Source organism: Zymoseptoria tritici, chromosome 5 (genome assembly GCF_000219625.1).
Source record: "Zymoseptoria tritici IPO323 chromosome 5, whole genome shotgun sequence".
In the NCBI taxonomy this organism is placed as follows: Eukaryota; Fungi; Ascomycota; class Dothideomycetes; order Mycosphaerellales; family Mycosphaerellaceae; genus Zymoseptoria; species Zymoseptoria tritici.
In genome coordinates, this window is record NC_018214.1 from 719,995 (window position 1) to 742,606 (window position 22,612).

The 22,612-nt window shown below is 53.8% G+C and overlaps 7 protein-coding genes across 7 annotated transcripts; 4 read left to right on the plus strand and 3 right to left on the minus strand.

The window, feature by feature from the left end:
* Nucleotides 1-1,097: 1,097 nt before the first annotated feature.
* On the plus strand, nucleotides 1,098-1,747 carry MYCGRDRAFT_93075 (uncharacterized protein; the record flags this gene model as incomplete). The annotated part of the gene is made up of 2 exons (XM_003852056.1): nucleotides 1,098-1,436; nucleotides 1,505-1,747. 2 exons carry the CDS (start codon nucleotides 1,098-1,100, stop codon nucleotides 1,745-1,747), a joined length of 582 nt encoding a protein of 193 aa, XP_003852104.1.
* Nucleotides 1,748-3,083: 1,336 nt separating this feature from the next.
* On the plus strand, nucleotides 3,084-4,608 carry MYCGRDRAFT_85996 (uncharacterized protein; the record flags this gene model as incomplete). Its single annotated transcript, XM_003852057.1, has 2 exons — nucleotides 3,084-4,250; nucleotides 4,303-4,608. 2 exons carry the CDS (start codon nucleotides 3,084-3,086, stop codon nucleotides 4,606-4,608), a joined length of 1,473 nt encoding a protein of 490 aa, XP_003852105.1.
* Nucleotides 4,609-4,654: 46 nt separating this feature from the next.
* MYCGRDRAFT_41893 (uncharacterized protein) lies at nucleotides 4,655-5,686 on the minus strand (the record flags this gene model as incomplete). Its single annotated transcript, XM_003852664.1, has 1 exon — nucleotides 4,655-5,686. One exon carries the CDS (start codon nucleotides 5,684-5,686, stop codon nucleotides 4,655-4,657), a length of 1,032 nt encoding a protein of 343 aa, XP_003852712.1.
* A 4,546-nt stretch (nucleotides 5,687-10,232) lies between these two features.
* On the plus strand, nucleotides 10,233-11,530 carry MYCGRDRAFT_93078 (uncharacterized protein; the record flags this gene model as incomplete). The annotated part of the gene is made up of 4 exons (XM_003852058.1): nucleotides 10,233-10,379; nucleotides 10,772-10,798; nucleotides 10,913-10,986; nucleotides 11,251-11,530. 4 exons carry the CDS (start codon nucleotides 10,233-10,235, stop codon nucleotides 11,528-11,530), a joined length of 528 nt encoding a protein of 175 aa, XP_003852106.1.
* Nucleotides 11,531-13,147: 1,617 nt separating this feature from the next.
* MYCGRDRAFT_17184 (uncharacterized protein) lies at nucleotides 13,148-13,699 on the minus strand (the record flags this gene model as incomplete). Its single annotated transcript, XM_003852663.1, has 1 exon — nucleotides 13,148-13,699. A coding segment is annotated over one exon (552 nt), but the record flags the coding sequence as incomplete, so codon positions are not given.
* Nucleotides 13,700-14,344: 645 nt separating this feature from the next.
* MYCGRDRAFT_41478 (uncharacterized protein) lies at nucleotides 14,345-16,769 on the plus strand (the record flags this gene model as incomplete). Its single annotated transcript, XM_003852059.1, has 2 exons — nucleotides 14,345-14,687; nucleotides 16,570-16,769. The coding sequence occupies 2 exons, from the start codon at nucleotides 14,345-14,347 to the stop codon at nucleotides 16,767-16,769; spliced, it is 543 nt and encodes a 180-aa protein (XP_003852107.1).
* Nucleotides 16,770-20,106: 3,337 nt separating this feature from the next.
* On the minus strand, nucleotides 20,107-22,379 carry MYCGRDRAFT_71866 (DNA topoisomerase 3; the record flags this gene model as incomplete). Its single annotated transcript, XM_003852662.1, has 4 exons — nucleotides 20,107-20,283; nucleotides 20,336-20,448; nucleotides 20,596-22,129; nucleotides 22,182-22,379. The coding sequence occupies 4 exons, from the start codon at nucleotides 22,266-22,268 to the stop codon at nucleotides 20,107-20,109; spliced, it is 1,911 nt and encodes a 636-aa protein (XP_003852710.1).
* Between the last annotated feature and the right edge of the window lie 233 nt (nucleotides 22,380-22,612).

Below are 22,612 nucleotides of genomic sequence, written 5' to 3' on the forward strand. Positions count from 1 at the left end.
CTTAGTCTCGCTATAACTATCTCTAAGGCGCTCCCGTCCACGGGTCCTCTTGGTCTTCCAGGGTTTCTTCCAACAAATACTTCATCTCGTCTCATTATGCACCTTGGACAACATACCAGTCTTGTCAGCCATCGGCACGCTGATATTCAACAAAAGACCGTCACTGGAAAGCCCAGGGCATCGTCCGACTCTGACGCTGATGAGACCCCGTTCACAACATGCAGGAATGGGCTCGGGAACCTCACGCCATGCCATGCGCTGCGATCATCGATGTCTCCTGGCATGATGAGATTGATGTCTCGGAAGAAATTTGATTGCATACCTTGACAACGTCGTCTGTCAGGTCAGAATCCCTGAGGGTGCGGAACACGAGGACGTTGAAGTGGTGCGACTGTTGTGAAGTGGTGCGACTGTGGTAGTGGTACGACTGGCGGTGACATGTCATCGGCTGGTGGCATTATTAATCATTACAGCGGCCGCCGAGAAAATCGTCAATCGAAAAATTCCATGCGTTGGCTCGAACACCAACTGGCTCGAATTGTTCTCAACACTATTTTGCGTGACTAGAGGTGTCGCTACACTACTCTTCGTGGTGCTGTGATGACTGAATCGAACAGATCCGGCATTGCCAGTCGGAAATGAGATGTCAGATTTTGGCAGGACAAAGTTGAACGGGCTCGAAGCCTCGAACCACCCCCCTGAACAACACCCTGGAAACAAGAAATGAGATGTCAGGTGGAGTTATGTCATGATGGGGTGAAAGTACATTCTTGGAGGGTCTGGATATCGCAGTGACCACCTCAGACTCCAGGGCTACTCAGGGCGCTGGCTGTGATTGGTACTTTCACTCGCAAGAAGTCCCTCCAGCATTGTCCTTTCCAAAAGTGGCCACATCAGTGCGACGACCTGCTGTGCATGGCGTGTTCAATGTTGAGAATCTTTTTCGCACAGGAGTCTTGCACTGGATCAGCATATAAGCCCGCCCTCGCCTCACCACAATCCACACCATCCACTTCCTTTCCATCCTCATCATCATTCATTCATTCACATTCACTTCCACCATATTCATCACCATCACCTTCATCAATCGATCCATCATGCATTTCTCACACGCCATTCTTTTTCTGGCTTCTGCCCTTCCAGCTGTGGTGCTCGCCGACACCACAGGAAGTCGAATCGCGGTCCCAATCGCAGCCGGTCCGGGAAACACCAAGCGCAGCTTCTCGCCATTGCTCCGCATGCTTCGCAGAGACGACCCTCAACCTGCGTCTTGCACAGCTCCTGACGATACTCCATGCCTTCCAAAGGGTGTTGCACCTCACACGCCCCACACCTGCAACATTCCGCTCACGAACTCTCCCGCTTACATCGGACTTGACGCGGTCCGCCGTAACGGGTATCCTTCTTGCAGCTCCTCAAATACCTGCTCATGCTCTGTAAGTCCGACACCCGGCTTACCGTCCGATTTGTTCTTTGCGGACCGTCTTGACTGACTATCATGTAGGCCATCGGTGTGCCGCATGATGTTCTCATCGAGATCTGCAGAGAAATCATCTCACGCCAGGATCCCTCGCTCCACGTCGTCGACGCTTGCGCAAGCGGTCCCACTGGTGAGGACGGTCACTGCGACCTGGCAGGCCCAACTTACCCGGACTTCTCGGGCACCGACGTCACGGTGTACAACGGCTGGGTGTGCAAGAACGGAAAATATGTTGGCGAGCACACGCCTTCTGGGCCTCCTTCCTGAAGCAGCAATCGGATACCACACACCAAGTTCGGATACCACACACCAAAGAACGAGATCAAGAACAATGGTCCAAGAAGGCGAATCTCAATTATTGGAGCATGGTCGGTGGAGCGAACGCGGTAAAGCATGGTCAGGCGGTGTCATATTTTCAATTCTGTTGCGGTGGTTTGTTTGGAATATGAGGTTCCTCGCAGGTCGAGGTCGTTGTTAGAGTGTCAATATTTCCTTGGTCGTCAAGAGCAAATGTCATTCTTTCGGGTACCTACGTGTTGAAGTCCTTGTGCAAGACCTCGCCTCGGAAAAGCATGGCTCGAAGGATGCAAAGTAACATCGCTGGAGGTCACCAATCCTTCCATCAACGTTGTGCACGAGCATCTCGGCTCGGCTGCCACTGTACCCTTCGACTGAACCAACCCCTGAACGACACCTCTTCTGAAGCTTACACTCTGTAGCGTTTCTGTGAACACGTCACGCTCAAGGGGCAAGGAAACAGACCACACACACTCTCCAAACTTGCTGCAGCTAGCTTCACCTGCCTTTCGATGGCCTCCATCGCCTCCTCGTCCGTTCGTCATACAAGTTCAGAACTGGCATGTGCCTACCACGAGAGCGAAGAGACGATTCACGGATCGTGTCGAGAGCGCCTCCACTCACTTGCTTTCCTTGCTCGCTGTGATACTCATCGGGCAATGGACTTGTCTTACATGCATGCATCCATGTCGTATGCGTGTCGGCGGCCGTGCCGTGCGTTCGTCAATAAGAAACTCCAGGAAGGTGGAAGTCGAAGACAGTTGATGGAGTGAAGTGGAGGAGGAACCAGTGGAGGAAAAAGCCTACCGCTAATAAAAGACTTCAACTCTGGCGTCAAGATCAATACCCCATCAATAATTTGGTGCACGAGCGCTCGGCTCGGTTCCCACTTTACGCGTCTCCTTAGCGCGTCTCAAAAAGCCCGGCTTGGAACTCAATGCCAACTTCATCCTTGCCAGGTTGCCAGGCCGAAAGGAGTTCTCGCATAAACTCACAATGCGATTGTGACATCTCGCGGCGCACTGGCTGGGAACTCTGCTGACATGACCTATCCTACGACATCTTAACCCTCTCCTCGGTCCCTTCTCTGGTGATGGCCCGGCTTCAATCCCTCGCCGCGGTCACTCGCGGCGGCGCATCTTTACTTCGACCTCAGGCACATCGCATCGCAGCGCCTTGCGTACAAAAGCGCTACCAAGGACTACAGCTTGGACCTCAACTACCTGGTCAACAAGATAATCCTGAAGATGATCCAAAGGGCCCTGGCGGCAAGGATGGATCTTCGTGGAAACCCACCGCATTTCGCATGGCTGAATCTGCATTGACGACGCTTGCTTCCGTGGTCATCTTGGGTGCCGTTGGATATGGCTACACAAGGTATTACAAGCATATGGTGCTACAGAAGATGGAGAACGCGTTCAAACCTGGCGATCCGATTTTGGATCTAGCAGCTACCGCCAAACAAGGCTCCGCGACTGGTGGTACTATCCTGGTCGACGAAGACAAGAATAGAGAGCATTGGGTCCTGCGTGAGGAGCAAGCGCTGATCGATGCGATCATTTCTGGGAAGTCACGTGGCCAGTACCACCTGTTGGTCGGCGAGAAGGGGACCGGAAAGTCGAGCATGCTTATTGATGCCATGGCTAAAGTGGATGGCGAGGGCTGCGCGATGTTTGACGCACATGCGAATCCCGAGATCTTCCGCATACGACTGGGTAAAGCTTTGGATTTCGAGTTCCACGAGGACAATATTGGTTCGCTCTTTTCGATCCGAGGACCGCGAGATGCTGGAGCTATTTTGGATGTTGAGCGGGCGTTGAATAAGCTCGAAAAGATTGCCTTGAAGCGTCGCGAGCAGCTTGGACGACCTGTCATTCTCATCCTCAACTCGATGCATCTCCTCAGAGACGATGAAGCCGGGAAAGATCTCCTGGAGCTCATCCAACAGCGAGCGGAAATGTGGGCGGCCAGTAATCTGGCGACGATTGTGTTCAACTCCGACGATTACTGGATATACGAACGACTCAAGCAATACGCCACAAGAATGAACGTGATCCGAATCTTGGATCTTAACAAGTCAAAGTCGATCGCGGCGCTCCAAAACTATCGCTTGAAGTATAAGAACGACTCGCCGTCGATGGAAATTCTGGAACAGGTCTATGACAAAGTTGGAGGCCGCATGTCATACTTGAATAAGGTCGCCAAGTCGAATGACATGCTTCGCACTGCAGACGATATCTGCCGATCAGAAAAGACTTGGTTCCTCAATCAATGTTGGATTCTCGGCGAAGAAATGGACGATGATGTGATGGACCAGCAGAAGTACGCGAGTGCTGCCATGGTATTGGCCAAGGCATTGGTCGACTTGGAGAAGGAGATGGACAAGACCTATGATTCGGACCATGGCCATATTCTTCCTGAGATACCACTTCACAAAGCACGGCAAATTATGACGCGAGCCGACTTTATTCAGGTTTGCAAGACCCCTTGCTGAAGCTCAGAGCCTCTACTGACTTTGGTTCCAGAGCTACGATGCGATCAACCTCTTTGCGATCGACAGCAATGCTAAAGTAAGAGCAGACTCAGTCCCGATGATGAACGCCTTCCGTGAGATCTGTGCCGAAGAGGGCTTCGACGAGTACCTGGAAGCCACGCTCGACCGAATCAGCGCTATCGAGTCACTCGGCCGTACAAGAGAGCTGACGATCAAAGATCTATGGCATGGCGGCAAGTATCGGGTGAAGACCGAGGGTTGGAAAGGCCAAGCGACAGGTGGACTCACATTTGAAGTTGAAAAGCCGCCGGAAGAGGAGGATAAAGACGATGCTTGAGCCTTCGCCGATGCATGAGCAAGATCGAATCGACCAATCGTATTCCCTATAATCGCCCTGACTCTGGGACATCCGCAACCTTCACGACTATCTTGCCATACACTTTTCTCTCCTGCAAATCATTTAGCGCCCTACCCACATCCTCCAACCCCTCATACTTCCCATATATCAGCGGCTTCAACCTCCCGGTCTCCAGCATCTTGAGATATCCGTCCCAAATCTGCTCCAACGTCTTGGGATACCGCCTCCCCGACTCTCCAAACCTATATCCCGTCACAGTAATACTTTTCAACAACAGCTTATTCATCTTCACCTCCTCCATCACGCCCTTCCTCGCGGCAAACCCCAAGATCACAATCCTGCCGAAATAACCCAGCGCTCGAATCGCATCATTCACCATGCCCGTATTATCCAAGCACACTTCTGCTCCCTTTCCATCCGTAACTTTCAACACCTCTTCGATCCACCCGTCCTTCATCACCACCACCCGATCAACATCCATGTCCCGCCGCATATTCCTTGCCTTCTCTTCATCCCCTGCGAGCGCAATCACTCTCGCTCCTACAGCCTTCGAAACCATACAACAAACACTTCCCAATCCCCCACTCGCACCAGAAACCAACACCGTCTCCCCCGGCTGCACCTTCGCGATGTGTACCACCGACGCATAACTCACCGCTTGCCCGGACATAGCCACCGCCGTCTCCAGCGACAGACTAGCCGGCACTTTTCTTATCGCTGCAGCATTCACACACACGTATTCTGCGAAAGCTCCGATCGCCGCGCCGAAGACCTTGTCCCCCTTCCTGAAGCCCGCATCTTTACCCTGTTGTGATGAGGACGGGATCGAGTGGACGATCCCGCCGAAATCGAAGCCGAGGACGAAGGGCGGATGACACCAGCCGCGTTTTGAATTGTTCTGGTGTTTGCCTTGGGCGTGGAGGATGTCGGCGTGTTGAGGACTGCAGTGTGTGATGCGGATGAGGTATTGGTCGGCGTTTGGAACGGGAGTGGGAACGGTGGAGGGACGAAGGGTGAGTGGGTCGGTTATGAAGGCGGGGATGTTGATGGCTTTCATTGTGGTGGTTGGAGTGGTATCCAAATTATATACATATGGTCAGGAGGAGTGTTCTTGGATTCCGTCAGTTCATAGTAGTCGTTGTAGTAGTTCAAGATGTCGATGCCGTGATATGAGCACCTCACGTCGACGAGCTCGAAGCTCAAGCTCCCCCAGATCTTATCTCCGACCCGAAAGCCTCGGCCATTCGGCACTTTTGTCAGGATCTTCGGCCCGACATGCTTGACGCGAGTCAAAGATCTTCCGATCTACGGGACTTTTGAAACAGCCCCGAAACCTCCCTTTTTCACACATGACACTTGACGATCGCAACCCGACGTCGCAGCCCTATAGCGATCATCACTCGTACCTATAGCCGGACTGACCGGACCGACGGGATCAACGAGAGGGAAGTATAGGCTCTGTCGGAAGGCGTTGTAAGAGTGGCTGACTGGCTCGCCGGTGCCGACGGCAGAGTCGTTTGGAAGAAATTTCAATGTCCGTTCACCACTAGAAGTGGAATTCTCGAAATCTGTGTGGGCGAGATGGTGTGTGTTGCAATGAGAGAGACAGGTGATGTGAGGTCCGGGGACTTCGACGATATTATACGATGTGGTCACAACAGACTTGATTTCTTCGAAGAAGATTCATCAAGCCTTCGATTGCTTCATCTGGACAGCTCACCCAGCCGGCATGAGCTCGTTGGATGCTCGCGGAGGGACAGAGTTCGGATCTGCAGGTACGGGGAGTGACATCCGGACAGCGTTTGGGGCAGAATCGTCAGATTCATTGCTTGCGGACTGGGAATGACCCAAATAATCGCAGCGTCGGAAATTCTTGGGCGGATCCTGGATGTGTGCACTACGTTTCTCGCCCGAGTGTCAAGTTGACATTCTGTGGTTCGGACAATGACCCGACAGTTGATGACCTCAACCGTTCTGTAGCCCACCAGAGATCCATCGTGGTCCGCGCCGTTGAAATTAGCACATCCTTATTTCGACCTGCTTGCTCTCTGGTCTGACTACACAAGTCGACAAGATCCGGCACTTGGAAAGGCCACGAAGCCTCGTCCGGACTCCGGACTGGAGCTCCCGTGCAAGAACATGTTGCCTTTGCCGCCCGACGGGACCCACCTCACCTCATCATTTTTCAAGAGGGACTCCCAACATTGCGATGTCCACGCGTCGGGATTCCCAGACGTTGAACGTCAATCCCAGCATCTCCGGCTCAGCCAGCTCGTGCACTTGACCGCGCCTCGCGGTGGACACGAGCCGAGCAAGGATGCGTTCCTTCCATGAAAAAGTCAATGAAAGGTTGACTAACAGGCACAGTCCCTGAAAGACAGGAAACGATCCCAGACGAGGATTCGGCCCAGGGCATCCATGAGTGCCCCAGTCAGCAGCGGACCAGCGGCAGGTCGTGGCTAGTACGGAATGTGGAAGCGTCGATTACCTTGCAGGGCTGTCGTGGGCTGGTTGAAATTTTTCCGCAATGCTCATCACGTTGAGAACGAAGGTACTGAATAGGGCGGCCAGGTTGAGTTCGTGCAGCGGTTGAGTTGTGGCATGTCCGTGTAGAGACATGGCGAAAAGGAAGCGAAGCTGGCACCGGTGCCATTGTGCTTGTGTCGAAGTTATCTGAGACATGACAGCTGTTTTGGAGCATTCGTTTCAGGACCAAGCGATCACGCAATCATGGCCGATGAACGTGTTGCAGGCTGCTGGCGGTGCGATGACGGAGCAGTTCGAAACGGACGGTTTTGGAACGAATCAACGGCGGAGGGCATTCCAATGGCCAATGGGACGACAGAAGCTGGTCCTTGCTGAGTCTTCTCAATACGTGGTCGGTTCTGTGACGTGCATATGTCCATGTTCATCGAAGTATGATATAGCCGCATCCACGAGGTTCTGTTCTCTGGTAATAATGGTCCGGGATTCCGAGCAGTAGTGCAGGACGATTGAAGCTGGCAACAGCATGCGAGCCATGCATTGACGATTTCAGCCGGCACAAGAAACTGTTCTTCCAGAACCTCGCTAGCCAGGAAGGAGATGAGGAGATCATGGCATTGGAGCCGGACTAGGAAGCACCCCAGACTGCCGGCCGCTCGGCATGTCTCTGCCATGACAAGGACCCGGATGCAGGAACATGTTTCTGCAGATCGGTCGATTGCGATGCTCCTCGCGATTCTCCGAAACTCGCCCCGCTGCGCTCGATGGCATGTCCTTGGCAAAGCATTGGGAGCGACATCGCAGACGAGGTAAGTCTCAACTGGGCGTCTCAATATGCAACTTGAGCTTGGTCCGTAGGAAATGCGAAAGGTGGTTGTCGGTAACCACGGGTGGAGCTCTATGTCCGATGGACCCGGTATGTGTTCCACTTCCATTGCTCCCGAGCGCCAGAATCTCATCGCATCATGGTCTTGGGAGGGATGTTCACTAGCATGGGTGCTGGCGTGCTGCACGGCTGCTCGATGCACCGTGGAAGGCCGGGTGAGAAGCCGGAGAGTTGAGCCACGGTTGTGAGGATTTCGTGTCGCAACGGCCGTCAGTATCGATACCGTTCCTCAAAATAGTACTCAACATGTGCCCGACACGTGTGTAAAGACAGCTTCATCTCATCGCAAGGTAGTTCCTTGTCACGACTCATCGAAGATCCGCAAACCGCAAATTTTCACTTTCTGTTAGAGGTCAACGGCAAGCGATGCATCCCATGTTTGACATTCCCAAGGGTGAGCAACCCGGACAGGGAAACCCTGCAAGATCGCAAAAGACAAGACCCACCTCCATAAGCGGATCAAGTCCGGCGGAGCACTTTTTTGGTCACCACAATCAAACGAACAGAAAGTCGCTCATTCAGGCGGAGATGTCAGAGCAAAGACGCAAGCCGATCCCGGTGGCGGATGTGGATGCGATTTGTACGACCACAGGCGTCCGTTGAAAGCACACCAAGGCGGGCCGGATTTTGAATCTGTCAACATCGACCCGGAGGCGGTGCGACGTTTGGCGGGAGTTCTGTTCGACGTCTCACATTCATGGATGAGGCGGAGATGTAATCGGACTGATGGAAGCTGCAGTGTTTGGTAGACGTGTCTAGGTGGCGCGTGTGTACTACGACCGAGGGTTCAATCCGCGCTTTGTTGTCTTCGGGTTGCAGGAGTTCGCGTCTGCTCATCGAGCAAGGCGGCTACTTGCTTGCATCCGCTGGTCGGGGATGGCGGTGCAAACATGGCCGAAGGCAGGGGTGGATTTCTGAAGTATGCGATGTATCGTCGTCGCATTCGTTTTCCTTGCGACGCGATGAAGTACCAGGCCGTCGTGAAAGTCCCTGGTCTGATGCAAGGAAGGTGCAATGAGAAGGCCCATCACGGTGGAAGACACGTAAGTCGCACATACCACATCGCACCATTTGGTTCGAAGTAGGTTGGACCAAGTCTGGAGCCAGTATCGTAACTTCGTCAGGCTACACGTCGCGTGCCGTGGAACTGGCGGCGCAGACGGAAGAAGGGAGTCTGACATGGCCGTAATGTCGGCAAGTGTCTAGCCGCAACCCTGATTTGATGCAGGCCTGGCGAAAAGTGGCAGGGTCTGTCTCGGCAAAGGATTTGATGTAGATGGATGGAGCGGCCCGATCGTTGGCTCTTCGGCATCGACTGTTCTTTGCGCTATCAAGATCCTTCGTGGCCTGTCAATCGAGTATAGGAAGAATGAAGATCGCTATTCGTTGCACGCAACGTGGAACATCACAATCGCCAGCAAGTCAGAGACTCGCGACGAATAGGCAGTGTCAGATTCAGTCGGGCGCTAAGAGAGAGAACGACTGTCGTACGTGAGACGTTTGCCGCGACATCTTGTATTTTAAGCTTTGTCTCCTAGATGAAGGCTCATCTTTCGCAGCGCCGAAACTCTGGTCATGACCGCAGCGCCGGGAATGGTTGTATGAGATAAAGAAGGAGCCACCGATCTGTTCCTGCCACCTGGACCCGACCAACGGCCCTGTCAAGCAAGAGTCGTGCAGCGGCACCGCCCAGATGTCGCTAGAAGCACGCTAGAACGCCGGATCTGATAGGTCCTAAATGATCATATTGAGCTAGGAGCATATATCAGATCATTGCAATGGAGGCGGATGAGACTCCGATGCGTCCGCAATTGACCCGTCAGCAAGCAACGACGCTGTCCTTGGTTGTGTGCCGGGTCGCGAATAGAGGGATGAAAGTGCCGAATGGTGCTGGATCTGTGAACTATCCAAGGTACCTCATGGTAGCTTGAATCTGTGAAACCAGCGGTTCCATCAAATAGACATGTCGCAGTGCATCGCATGGGGTCCACTCAGACTCTACACAGAATGAAGATGAACATATCTTCTAGTATGTATAGCAGGACAAGCATAAGAATAGACACGATCCAAGCCCAACAACCTGTCACCGGGGAAAGGAGCGGGCGGCGCACCGATGCCGCAGAGCGCTAATGCATCGTACCGCTGTCGACTAATGCAGGTACACACTTGGTGTACGAACGGCGTTTGCAGATCGTTGCATCCCTGAACCTTGACCGGGGCAGCTGGATGGAAAATGGATCGCAGGGAGCTGGAACGTTTCGCCGGCGCGGGACCAATGGTCCGACAAACACTGACCGTTCCAACACGAAACAAACGCACGGGATCCGTGTCAGCCATGTCATGGTCGGCAGACGAGAGTGCCTCGTCCAAGGGAGATTTGGTGTGTGGCCTTGTCTTGGGCGCAAGGCCAGGGGCAATGCCGAAAGAATTTCAGACCCAGCATCATATCGCGCGCCGGCGTCCTCGAATTCCTAGGGTGTCTTCTTCGTCAACCTTGTCCGTTTGATACTCTGACTTGGACTATTTCTCCTCGCGGTCGTCGCTCTTTTTTACTTTTCTTTGTACCACTCAGTTCTGCATTGCTTCCTTCTCTGGCCCATCTCCTCTCCCACCTGATATACGCCTCTCCGCGCACACAGCACAAACATCCACCGAGCATTCCAGAGACGACCTGCCTTTGACACACCCTGCGCACCGAGAAGCACGCCTCCCGACTCCCGATTGCTCGTCGCTTGTCCGACGTGAACACCAACGCAACCTTCGCACAAACAGATCCCGCGGGTCGTTGCCCTTGCGAGAGTAAGTCATACTCCACTCCCTTGTGCAACGGACCCATCCCGAGCAATCGCTTCTGTGCTCTCGGTGCTCATGGTATAAAGCGTGCCAGTTGCTGACTTTCTCTCCTTCCGCTAGATTCACAAATCAATGATCACCAGAGAGATCCAATCGCAAAGCAACATGGGTCGCGGCGCATACGACACAACAGGGTGAGTGTTTCGTGTTCCATCTTACATGACTTCTGCCCGCGAGCCGTGAAACTTGTACTGACGCAGCACCGCCAGGGCACCAAAGCCTAAGCCCAAGCCCACCTCCACCAAAAAGCGATGATGCACGCCGCGATGCAGCGACGACTCGAATGCGACCGAATGCGACGGCGTCAATGATGCGACAGAAAGAAGTTCAACAGCGGGAGTTGCGAGGTACTTGTACTTTGCCGCTCCATAAACTTCTGGGTTCCTTCTCCACCACAGCTTCGAAGCTCCACACAAGCTCCGGCAACAGCTTCACCTCTTCGGCACATGCTCAACCACGACCACCAACATCACCACAATCACAATTACACGATCCTCCAAGTGTCTCTCCACAACGCTATCGACTGCCTCGCGCTCACACTTCGAACACCACACTCCGACTCGTAATACCGCCACCTCCTCCTCTACCACATTACCTCTGCTACCACATCACCTCGGAGAAAGATCACACATTTGCTATTCACACTACAACACGGCGTTCGGGAAAGAGGCGGATTAGACCATGGGAACAAAAGCAATCTTCTAGACCACATTTTCGGGTTTTCGCAATGTGAAGTCCAGAGCAATCTGACTTGGCTTTGCTGTATAATAATGCATCATATCGGAGTTTTGGGGACAACAAACTGGGAAGGCGAGCGATTTGCTTTTGACGGCGAGTGGTTGGCGCTGGACGTCGACTGTGATTGCTTCGCTCATGGAACAGATTTCGGCGGCTGGGATATCTGCTTTTTACTGCGCAACGGCGATGGTCGGGATATCTGGTTTTTTTTTCGGGGAAAAAGTCCTGCGACACGGCTGGGAGACTGGCGTGGGCATAGCGAGAGGAGCAAACGCACTTCTCGCATCTGTTTGAATTTGGAAGGAGATGCGACTTTTTAATTTTTAGATACCCACATTGCAGAGTGCAAGTTATTGGAATCGTTCTACATGCTATTAGGCACTTTTCTGCTTTATTCACATCAGCGACTGTCTTCAGCATGCGAACTTCAGCACTGACTCCACATCACAGCAAGTCGTTCTCCTTGAAAAGTCTCAACTCTCCAAGACTCAACAAAACCAGCAACCCACCAACCCTCCCACCGATGACGAAAGACCAACAATCAAAAAATCTTCACAAAATCGCCCCTCTCCTCTCCGATCTCTCCACAAACCCTGCAGCCACCCACTTTGAGAGCAATCTGGAAGTCCACATCCGGAATGTCGTGTCACCGCCGGCGGCTGAACACAATCGCCCCATACGACCGGACCAGCCCAGCCGAGACCACAAATGTCTGGGATCTCAATCTGGCGGTGACAGATTGTGCCGATGTGGTCGATGTGGAGGCCTGTCATACCGATCGCTCGGGAGAGTGGTGGAGTCCTGGTCTGCACGGCGGATGGATCTGGTTCGCGGGTGGAGTGGCTGAGGTTGTGAAGCTTGGAGGTTTTGGGTCGCTGGGAGTGAGATGCGGTGCGGATGTGAGATGCTGGTGGTTTCCACTTTCCGGGTTTCCGGCGGTGTGAAGATATGTTACCTCCATCGATACGCTCAAACCGCAGCACACAGGTCGTCACTCATTGGCTTGGCCGGTGCAGTTTGAGCAGGAGAACGGAGGTAGGTAGGGATCTGGACGAGTTGAGGTTTTCCCTCGCTGGATCTGGAAGGATGATGCAAGGCTAAGAGATCATGTTGTGGATGATCGTATCTGGTGTCTTTAAGCTGTTTCCGGAGACGTCTTGGACTATTCTGTCATGCAAGATCTTGTGCGAAGAGGTACTGTGCCTCGTGGTACGCTTTGACGGCGTACAGTGGATCGCAAGTCATCTGGTTCACTTCCATCTTCTCCCTACTCAGACTAAGCGCCGCAGTTGATCCATATACGCCACAAGAGACTTGCGATCTCTATTGCGCCACCTCAAACAAGATCTCGACCAAGCCGCCTTCCACCTCCCTCTTCACATCATCCACACGCTTCGGCCCTTGCAAAATCAACGACAACTTAACCTCACCCTTCTGCTCCTCCTCCGCCTGCACAATTCTCACACTCGGCGTCTCACCCTGCACATCAATCGGCCTTCCAACCTCAAACTTCCCCTCCTCCCTCGGAGTCCCAACATCTACAATTGTACCAGTCGCCCTCCTCAACTTCTCAACCTCCTTCCCACCTTTCACACTCACATTCATCCCCGCCATACCCAGCACACCCGAAGGATGCGTCGTCGCTTCCCTACTAACCGGAACCCTCCTCTCCCTTGGCGTAACATCATGACACCAAAACGGCACACTGCCCCTCGAAGTGCCGGTCGGAAAGGTCACTTTCCACTTCAACTCCGTTCCATCCGGCTTGATCCTCCCACCCTCTACCGGGTCCTGATACGAAATGCTCGCATCAGTCTTCGCGAGACGTTCTCGAATAGGTTCGAGGGTAGAAAAGTCAGCGTCTACAGTCGTCAAAGCGTAGTCCACGACTCCGTAGGGCTTGTCCCACCAGTGGTCTTTCCGATTGGAAGCAGAATCGTCGATGAAAGCGATGAGTTCGAGGTAGGTCCCGTCGCTGAAGAGGATGAGTTTATTCTCGGTTTTGTTGTCGGCGTGGCGACCTCCCGGGCTGATGGTGAAGTTCTTGGTGAGCCAGGTGGGTGGGTCGAGGATGTCGGCGTGCGGGAGTAGGAGGACGACGTGGTCTAGTTGGGCGGTCATGGTGCTCTACTAGTTGTTGGCGGCCTCTTTGTATCTTGGCTTTGTCTTCTGCAGTCTTCGCGGTTGATGTAGTTAGCTTGTAGAAGTGATGGCATGGGTTCCGACGCAGAGGTTGGGCCCCAATATTCGGGCCCGATTCGGCATACCACTCCTCCCTACCGGATTTAGTTCGAATTCACTCCTTCCGTTCTCCATCTTCATTTCATCGCTTCCACCGTCACATTGCCACTTCCTGTCTTCGCAATGCTCGATCAATTGGTATTTACAGACACCAACTCCGGTGCACTGTTTCTGGCTCGCTGCTCGTCTGTTCTGGGCTTGAGCTACATGCTGCTCCCAAGGTAAACATGCATTCTCTCGCATCGACTGATTTTCTTGTGAACTTTAGCAAGACGCTCCGTATCTTGCACGTGCGAATAGGCAGAGTGGAGCCTCAATTCACCTCACTCAGGCAGACGCGCCAGGCTGTTCCTCCGTTTGCATTTTCACTTTCTCCGTTGACCTCCACTTCCTCCTTCGATCTCAACTTCACTTCCACATTGTGGATTTCCTCTCTCGCGTTCTGCGCATCTCGCTATGGACATGAACGTCGGCGACAGTCTGTGGAATGCGCCGATCCCTCCGCGTGCCACCATGGAGGATATCTTCGCTGACGTCGCATCGAAGCGTCCACCGCGTAAGAAGCAGAAAATAGCGCGCACCTGCATGATCTGCATAGGCGACATCGACATTCGAACACCTTGTCCGAGCTGCCTCGGTCTCTACTGCAGCTCATGTCTGCAGGATATGTTCACCGCCGCCGTGAAAGACCAGACTCGCTTTCCCGTCCGCTGCTGCGGCTTGATCCAGATACACCACGTTCTACCAGAGCTCGACACTGGTGTCGCTAAAGCGTATCGAGTCGCATTCGAAAATTGGATGACCGCCAACAAGCTCTACTGTCCAAAGCCAACGTGCTCGGCCTTCATTCCTGAACGTCTGATCCCTGCCACGAAGAAGCTACTTCCAGACACACGTACGCCACTCGCGGGTAGCGCCCACGACACCTTCCCCTGTCCGACGTGCAAGACTAGCATTTGTGCCGACTGCCACAAGCTGGATCACGATAGTGCAGACTGCAGCACCAAGCAGGACGATGAGGAGAAGGCTATGCTAGCGGCGTTTGGTTACAAACAATGTCCAAGATGCGGCGAGGGAGTGAGGAAAATGTATGGCTGCACACACATGTACGTTGTTTAGCGAAGAGCGGCGCAGTTCCTTGATCTTTGCTAACGCTTCACTCCTCCAGGCTTTGCCGTTGCGGCGCGCACTGGTGCTGGGGCTGCTTACGCTCAGCGCAGCAATGCGTCGGCAGGTGCGACGACGAGGACGAGGGAGCCGAAGAAGAAGACGATGATGAAGAAGAAGAAGAAGAAGGAGAGGATTTTGAGGGAGGCGAGAGTGAACAACTCAAAGAGGCTCTCACAGAATCGAGACTCATGACGGAGAAGCTCATCGAAGACGCCAAAAAGACTGGACGAGGACTGCAGGTCCGAACAGCTGCAGACTCGGAACTCATCACGGGGAAGCTCATCGAAGATGCAAAGAAGACTGGACTAGAACTGCAGGCTCAAGCAGCTGCAGACGCTGGATTCGCCATGTCTCAGCGTAGCCAGAGTCAAATATCCGACGCTCTCTTGAACGCTATCGTGGGCAAACACAACCGCACAAGTCTCGCCATCGCCGCAGATGCGCCATCTAGAGCTCCCGCTCCCATCAGCTTTGACGCCAGCACACAGCGAGACTGGGAACGAAGCGGTCTCAACTTCGGCGAGCATCCAGAAGAAGACGACACCTATGGCCAAATCTGGTCGTGTCGCCACACTTTGAACGCATACGAGGGCCGTGATGGTGAAGACATGCGGTAATTATTGCTCTTGGCCATGCCGACGTTGCATCCACTGACAGAAACATCACAGTTATGTGGAGTGTAACCGTTGCTTCAAGACCTGTCCCGACGGCCGAGACGCACGCATATGTGCACAATGCTTTTTGCTGGTTTGTAAGGAATGCGCAGCCTAGCTCAAAGACGCAAAGTAGACCTGGACATGATGAAGATGCCGATAGCTCTCGATGGGTAGTTGGAGCCGCAGTGCGCGCGGTGAAAACTTCTTCTTCTGCTTGCATGCTCAAGGTGCCTCGCGAAATGTCCAGACGGCTCCGTGGGAGTTCGATATGCACCTACCACGCGCTTTCTGGAACGTTGTGGCAGATCATATACTTCAGGATGAGTTTGCTTGCATTGAGTGCTACGTCTTCAATCAGCTCATTTCTTTTCTCCTCCTTGCACACCTCACTGACGATTCTCCGTACCCCATCCTCTCCGTTTTCCAACGGTTTGCTTCGCATCATGAACAATCTAGGGGAGCATTCATTCCATTTCGACGCTGCCGACTTCCCTTCCTTACCTGGAACCCAAGCTCCGCGCATTCCCGAAGTGCCTCCTGATCGACCACAGGTTTCTCCACCGCCACCCACACGCAAAAGCACTTCACCTACACTGGCATGCATCATCTGCCAGAGGACCGACAGCCTCATTCGACCCTGTCCACACTGTGCTACCGACTACTGCGGCGAATGTCTCAAAGACTGGTTCGTCGCTAACACCAAAAGCGCCCCTTTCTCTGCCCCTCGTTGTCACGCTCTTATTCAAATTCACTCCGTCCTTCCGACCCTCGATTCAGAGACTGCAAGAGCATACCGTGCAGCACTCGAGATCTGGGTCAGTGCTAGAAAGATCTACTGTCCGATTGCGACATGCTCTACCGCAATTCCCGAGCGCCTTGTTCCGGCTGCGTCCAGCAATCCCCTGTCGACAGCCGTTCAAGCTGACGGCTTCTCTTGCCCGAAGTGCGAGGCCAGAGTCTGCACCAAGTGTCTCAAGCAAGAACACATCGGCGCAAGATGTGATACATCAGAAGAGGACAAGATCATGGCGATAATTTCCGAGTTCGGGTATAAGAAGTGTCCGTGCTGCGGCCAAGGCGTGAAGAAAATGTTTGGCTGCCCGCATGTGTAAGTTGCTCCCACCATATGAGCACGACGGAGATCAGCCTGCTAACATTGATACCATTCCTTAGACAATGCCACTGCGGTACTCATCTGTGTTGGCGATGCATGCTCAGCATAGAAAACTGCTCGTGCAGAAGCCGCCGCCCAGGTTCACCACCCGTTCAGAGGGCCAATACGCTCTCGCCGCTTCTCCCGCCGACTCCGTTTCCAAGCATAAGTCCGGAACTTCAGCGGCAGCGCAACGCTCAGTACGCCCGAGACTTCCCGCCATTCGATCCGAACATCGCTCGTCCCAGCCGTGGCGCCGCAACAGGCAGCTCCATCGCACCTCCAGCGAGCCCGATCAACCTTGATGGCGGCTCAGAACATCAATGGGAGGCCAGCGGTCTGGACTTGGGCCCAGAGCCGGAGCACGACGGGCAAACTCAAGTCTGGGCGTGCGATCATCGATGGGAGAGCTTCGAGCATGTTGACGACGGGCACAATCACGGAGATCTTCAGTATGAGGACACATCTGTTCACACCGTGATCAAGCAGTCCCGCTAACGTTCGTTCGCAGATATGTTGAATGCAATCGATGCTCCAAGAACTGTCCGGACGGACAGCATGCAAGCATGTGCCATGAGTGTAGTCTGCTCGTTTGCGACGACTGCAAGGCAGATTATCAGGCCGCGAGAGGGCACGGGCAGTGATGCGAGACATGGAGGGGTGTTGCCGACGAAACTTACATGCACTGTGCATCAACAGCTCTGCGCCTCCATCGACCGGGATCAGCATGGTCGATTTGGCGAGCAAGGCGTACAGAGATTGCCAATCGCAGCACTGTGGGGACCAAGGACAACGTGACAGCGAAGAATCCTCGATTCCAACAGAGTTGAAGATGCTGTAGGTACCTCAGAAGATTGATACTACAGATGTAGGAAGTGCGACAAGGAGCGAAACAAATGCGCTCCGTGTTTTGGGCCTCCTCCATCTCCTACCACGCCATCCCTTTCCCTGTCATCCATCCCTTCCATTGCTCTCTCCTCCCTCAGCGGAAAGCGCCCCATCCAATACCAACGAATCGCGGAGGTGTTGTCTCAATGCAAGGGCGCCAGTCCGGGAAGAAGTTTTCACCGGCAAACACTGGGATCATCTTGATTTTGGCACTGTAGGGCACGTCAGTCATGGAAGCCGACATGGGACAAGAGAGCGGCAACGTACAACGCAGCAATCGTGCTGGTGGGTCTTCCTCCGGCACGTGAAGTAGCAAGGGTCGCTTGGGTCCCCGGTAGCGATGGCCGCTGGCGCTGCGGAAGCGCAAAAGGTGAGCAGGAGGGTGGAGGCGAGGTAGATGATAGATCTCATTTTGGCAGTTTGGTTTGATTGGCGTGGGTTGACTTTGTGCGGGTCTGAGTTGACGTATTTGCGATGGTGAGGTGGTGGTCTGATTACGTGGTAGTTGAGTCGTTGGCTGCTGGAGAAGGAGGGAAAGAAGAGCGTCTCAAGCGGGGTGTCGAGCGTTGTTATATCACGCCTTGTCCGGTGCAGTGCTGCTGCGGACGCTCGGATTAAGAGGTCATGGATTATCTCCTCCGATCGCCCGTCGTATGGCTGCACAGCCCCAAAGCTCAGTGGCCGGTTCTTGAACCCAACTGTCCGAGCCACTGTCAGCTCGCGACTTCTTCGATCGCATCGACTGAGTTTCCAGCGACGGGTACTACTCCTGCCTGCAGGAAACGGCCTGTACAGCCTCTGTCCTCAATGCATGATTTCGTGCCGTCATGTCACTTCACCATTCTTTCTCAAGCTCCCAGCTGGCCCAGCGATTGTCGTTACCGCGGAAGTCTTCGCCATAGGCTGCACCTCGATTGTGGTGAAGCTCCTCGTTGACATTTTGCCCTATACACGTGGAGTGCACAAGGCGCGCACACATATAGATTGCCAGTCGTACATTTTGGGGAAATGACAGTGAAGTGAACAGCAAAGGAAAAATTATCCCAACAGACTAAAGATGCTGCGTTGACCCTTGCAACAAATGAGCGGAAGTGCGACGAAACGAAAGAACTGCGCCCGGAAGACGCTCTGCCATCCTCCCCATCCTCTCCCATCACGCCCTCCCTCTGCAAGTGATTCGTCTCCTCACCCGGCTTCTTCAGTCACCGAACCCGACGCATGGAGCACCAGCGAATCGCGGCAGTGTACCTCAGCGCAAGGGTGGGTAGTCCTGAGGAACTCGTCATCCACAGAGACTGGGGTCGTCTAGGTTTCGGCACTGCAGCGCATGTCAGGTATGACCGTCAACATCGGAGAAGCGGATGGCAACGTACAACACAACAGCCTTTCCCACCTCGAAGGCATTGGTAGAAGCAGGGATCGTTTGGGTTTGCAGGACCTCCTCCTCGAGGTCCTGGCGCGGCGGAAGCGCAGATGGCGAGGAGCAGGGTAGAGGCGAGGTAGAAGATAGACTTCATGTTGACAGTTTTGCTTGAACGTTGGTGAAGTGCCTTGGTGGTGGGTTGAGTTGGTAATGGTCTGATCTCGCAGTGGTCCGACTTTGCAGTGGTTTGATTCTTTTGTAGGTGGGATGCTGCCTGTCCGGAGGAGAAGAAAAGCGACGCGAGCGGCGTTCCGAGGGTTGTTTATCATAGACGATGGCGGCTTCTCCTTTCGCAGGGCAGTGCTGGGGAAGAAGCGGGCGGAGCAAGAGGTCAGGGACATCCTCAACACTCAGCCCCTGTTCCGAAGCTCGATTGCAGCCGACATGGTTTCTCTCCGTTCCTTTTGCGGTGAAAATTTCTCCTTGTGCAGGGTAGTTGACACACGGACTTCGCAAAACAATCTTACCTAGTAACATTGCAGGCCTCAGATCGCATCAGAGCACGTTGCAAGTTGTGCAACAAGCCCGCGTCCCACGCTCCCCGAGTGGATGTTTTTGTATGTGGAATAAGGGCTGTATTCTACAGCGTACGCACGCATCGGAACGGTCACCTTTCAGACTCGGCCGGATATTGACGGCCTTGTTACGAGGAAGTGAGCCAACCCGTCCCTGGACAGCCTTGTGCCTGTAAACGAGGCGAACATTCCGGTGCGTTCCGGCCAACGCATGAATCGGTGTCGTCATAGGTTCGCCATGCCTTCGTGACATTTGCTGTTGCTGGAAGGCCTCGAATTGGATCAGAGCCCGCAACCGCTGGCCCTCGCCTCAGTGCGTCGTGTTTCGCTGTCAGCAATTTGATGACGGACGAATAATAAGGTGCGTGAACGCCTTGAGTGTCTGAAGTTGAATCGGTCGCGCACCTGTGCGTCTATCCCTGCTGCTGTAGAACATACTTTTGAACGGCCTGCAAATCATCAGCATCGTCTCACTGCCACACCGTCTCACATAACATCGCCAGAGACCGAGGCAGACTTACCGCACGAAGCAAGCCCAATTGCCGTTGCGTCCGCATGTACACATCTCGATACTGCTCAATCGTCTCCTCCACAACTTGACGCCTCGTCTTTCGACCTTCGCAGATAGCCTTCATCTTCAGCTCCATCTGTCACAAGTCAGCGGTTCATCCTTGAACGACCGCGAACGGAATCACATACCTCCTTTCGCAAGAACGGCTTCGCAAGACTGATCTCGAAGCCCATGCTCTCGTACCCTTCAATCAACGCCACGCCCAGCGTTGTCGGAATGAACTCCTGCACGCCACCATTGCCTCCGCCGCCGCCATTCGCAGCACCACCTCGACCTCCTCTTCCACCTCTGCCTCCTCGACCTCTTGCGCCACGGCCACCCCTGCCACGGCCACCACGCTCGGCGGGCTCGTCGTCAGGCTCGTACTCATCTTCCGACATGTCCTGACCTGCCTGCGGCTGGACTCTCCCGCGTGGTCGCGCCATGACATACTCCCTCTCTTTGATCTTGGCAATGTGCTCCGCCATCGTAGCATCCGTTCCGATGCCGTTCGCATCCATGAGGCCAATCAGTTCCGGCTCGGTCAGGTATCCCGGTGGCGTAGTCTCGCCTTCGTGCATCCGAGCTTCAGTGGGCACGAATGTCTCACCAACGGCGAAGATGGGAAGTTCTTGACTGCTTGTCCACTTGTCGTATGGGTATACATCGAGGTAGTTGCGCTCGAGGACCATCAGCCCGGAGGCGTTGAACGTTTCCGCGCCGTATAGGATGCCGATGTCTGTTTTCGTTCCTTGAGCGTCTTTGGAGCAACATGCAAGGAAGCGGCGGACGATGAACTCGTAGACTCGTCGATGTTCGTGATCGAGAGCGTTATTGGCGACGAAGTTGACTGGGTGAATGGGAGGATGGGCTTTGTCATTGTTGCGACCCATGCGCGGCCAGGAAAACCCTCCGTTGCGCAGACCCTGGGCGAAGTTGCCCCAATCAGGGCTCTGGATTTGTTTGTCGATGATTGTATTGAGGTCTGTATTGCGATCGAATTGATCGGTCTCTGTACGCGGGTAGCTGATGAACCCATCTTGGTAAAGTTTCTCGGCGATTTGCATGACACGTTGACTGTTCATGCGGAGAAAGCGACTCCCGCACTTCTGCAGCTCGACTGTTGTGAGGGGAAGGGGTTTCCATTTGCTTGTCGGCTTCTTGGTGACTTTCGTCACTCTCGCCGTTCGAGCGGTCAGACATCGCTCGAAGAGGATGGTAACAACCATGCGGTCGAAGAGATGGCCACGAGACCAATGAAAGTTGACCTTGACGCGATCCTTCTCATGCATCACCTTGATGCCCCAGAAGGTCTCCGGTAGGAAGTTCTTGACTCGAAAGTACCTTTCCACGACGAAGCCCAACGTTGGAAACTGACAACTCCCATAGCTGATGACCGACCCCTCCCTGCCCGGGATCATGGCCTGAAGAGTCAGGCTCAGATTTCGGGTGAAAGCAACTCCAACCCGCAGATCGAGTTCGATCCGGGAGGCGACAGCGGCAGCCTGTGCTTCATCCAGGGGGATCGGCGCTCGTGCGGCAGCAATGATGTGAGCTCGTTCAATATTGGAAAAGCGAGCCCTTACAGTCTTTCCAGGATTCCTGAGGTATGCGTTCTTCTTGCAAGCAACATCTCGAATCTCGCTGCCGATGGCCTCACCTTCACGATCGCAATCCGTCCAGATGTAGAGATATCTGGCATACTGAGCTTGATTCTCGATGTTGGCTGCAATAGCCTTCCTCTCGTTGTCGATGTACGACTCTATCCGGCATTCGAACAGCGCAGAAGGGTCACACGACTGCCAGCCTTTATATTCGCGTGGGAAATCGTGAGACATCAAATGGCCGGCCACAGAGGTCATGGTGACGCTGCATTGTCCCCATCCCGGGAAGTTGTAATCGAAGATGTAGTTCTTGATGAATTGATTCCCCTGGATGGAGCGCTGCAGGAGATTAGCATTCGTTCATGATTGTTGTCATTTGTTCTTCACTCACACATTGCACTTGACCACCACCGAGATGATTGGCAACAGCTTTGGCGATTGAAGGCTTTTCAGCCACGCAAAGAACTTGAATCGCCATCGCGCCGGGCAATGGTGATGATTTCGAGTCTTCGCTTTCTCCTCATAGTATCAGCGGAATGTAATGTCTTGGAACTTGTGTTTGTGATGGTGATGATAGTTGCCTTCGCTCTCTTCAAAGTTTCGTGTTTTGTCGCGTCGTGAAGCTGAGTGAGGCGGTGCACGAGCTGTGGCTTCGGCCTCTCGGTACGGCCCGCCGGTCGGATGCCATTCACCTTTGATCCGCACCCGTGTCGTGTGTTGCTGCATTCATTGATGAACATTCCACTTCGCTGCATCCCCTTTCTTTGACATTGCCCGACCTCGATCTTTCCACAGACACACACCTTCGTGGAGTCTCACCAC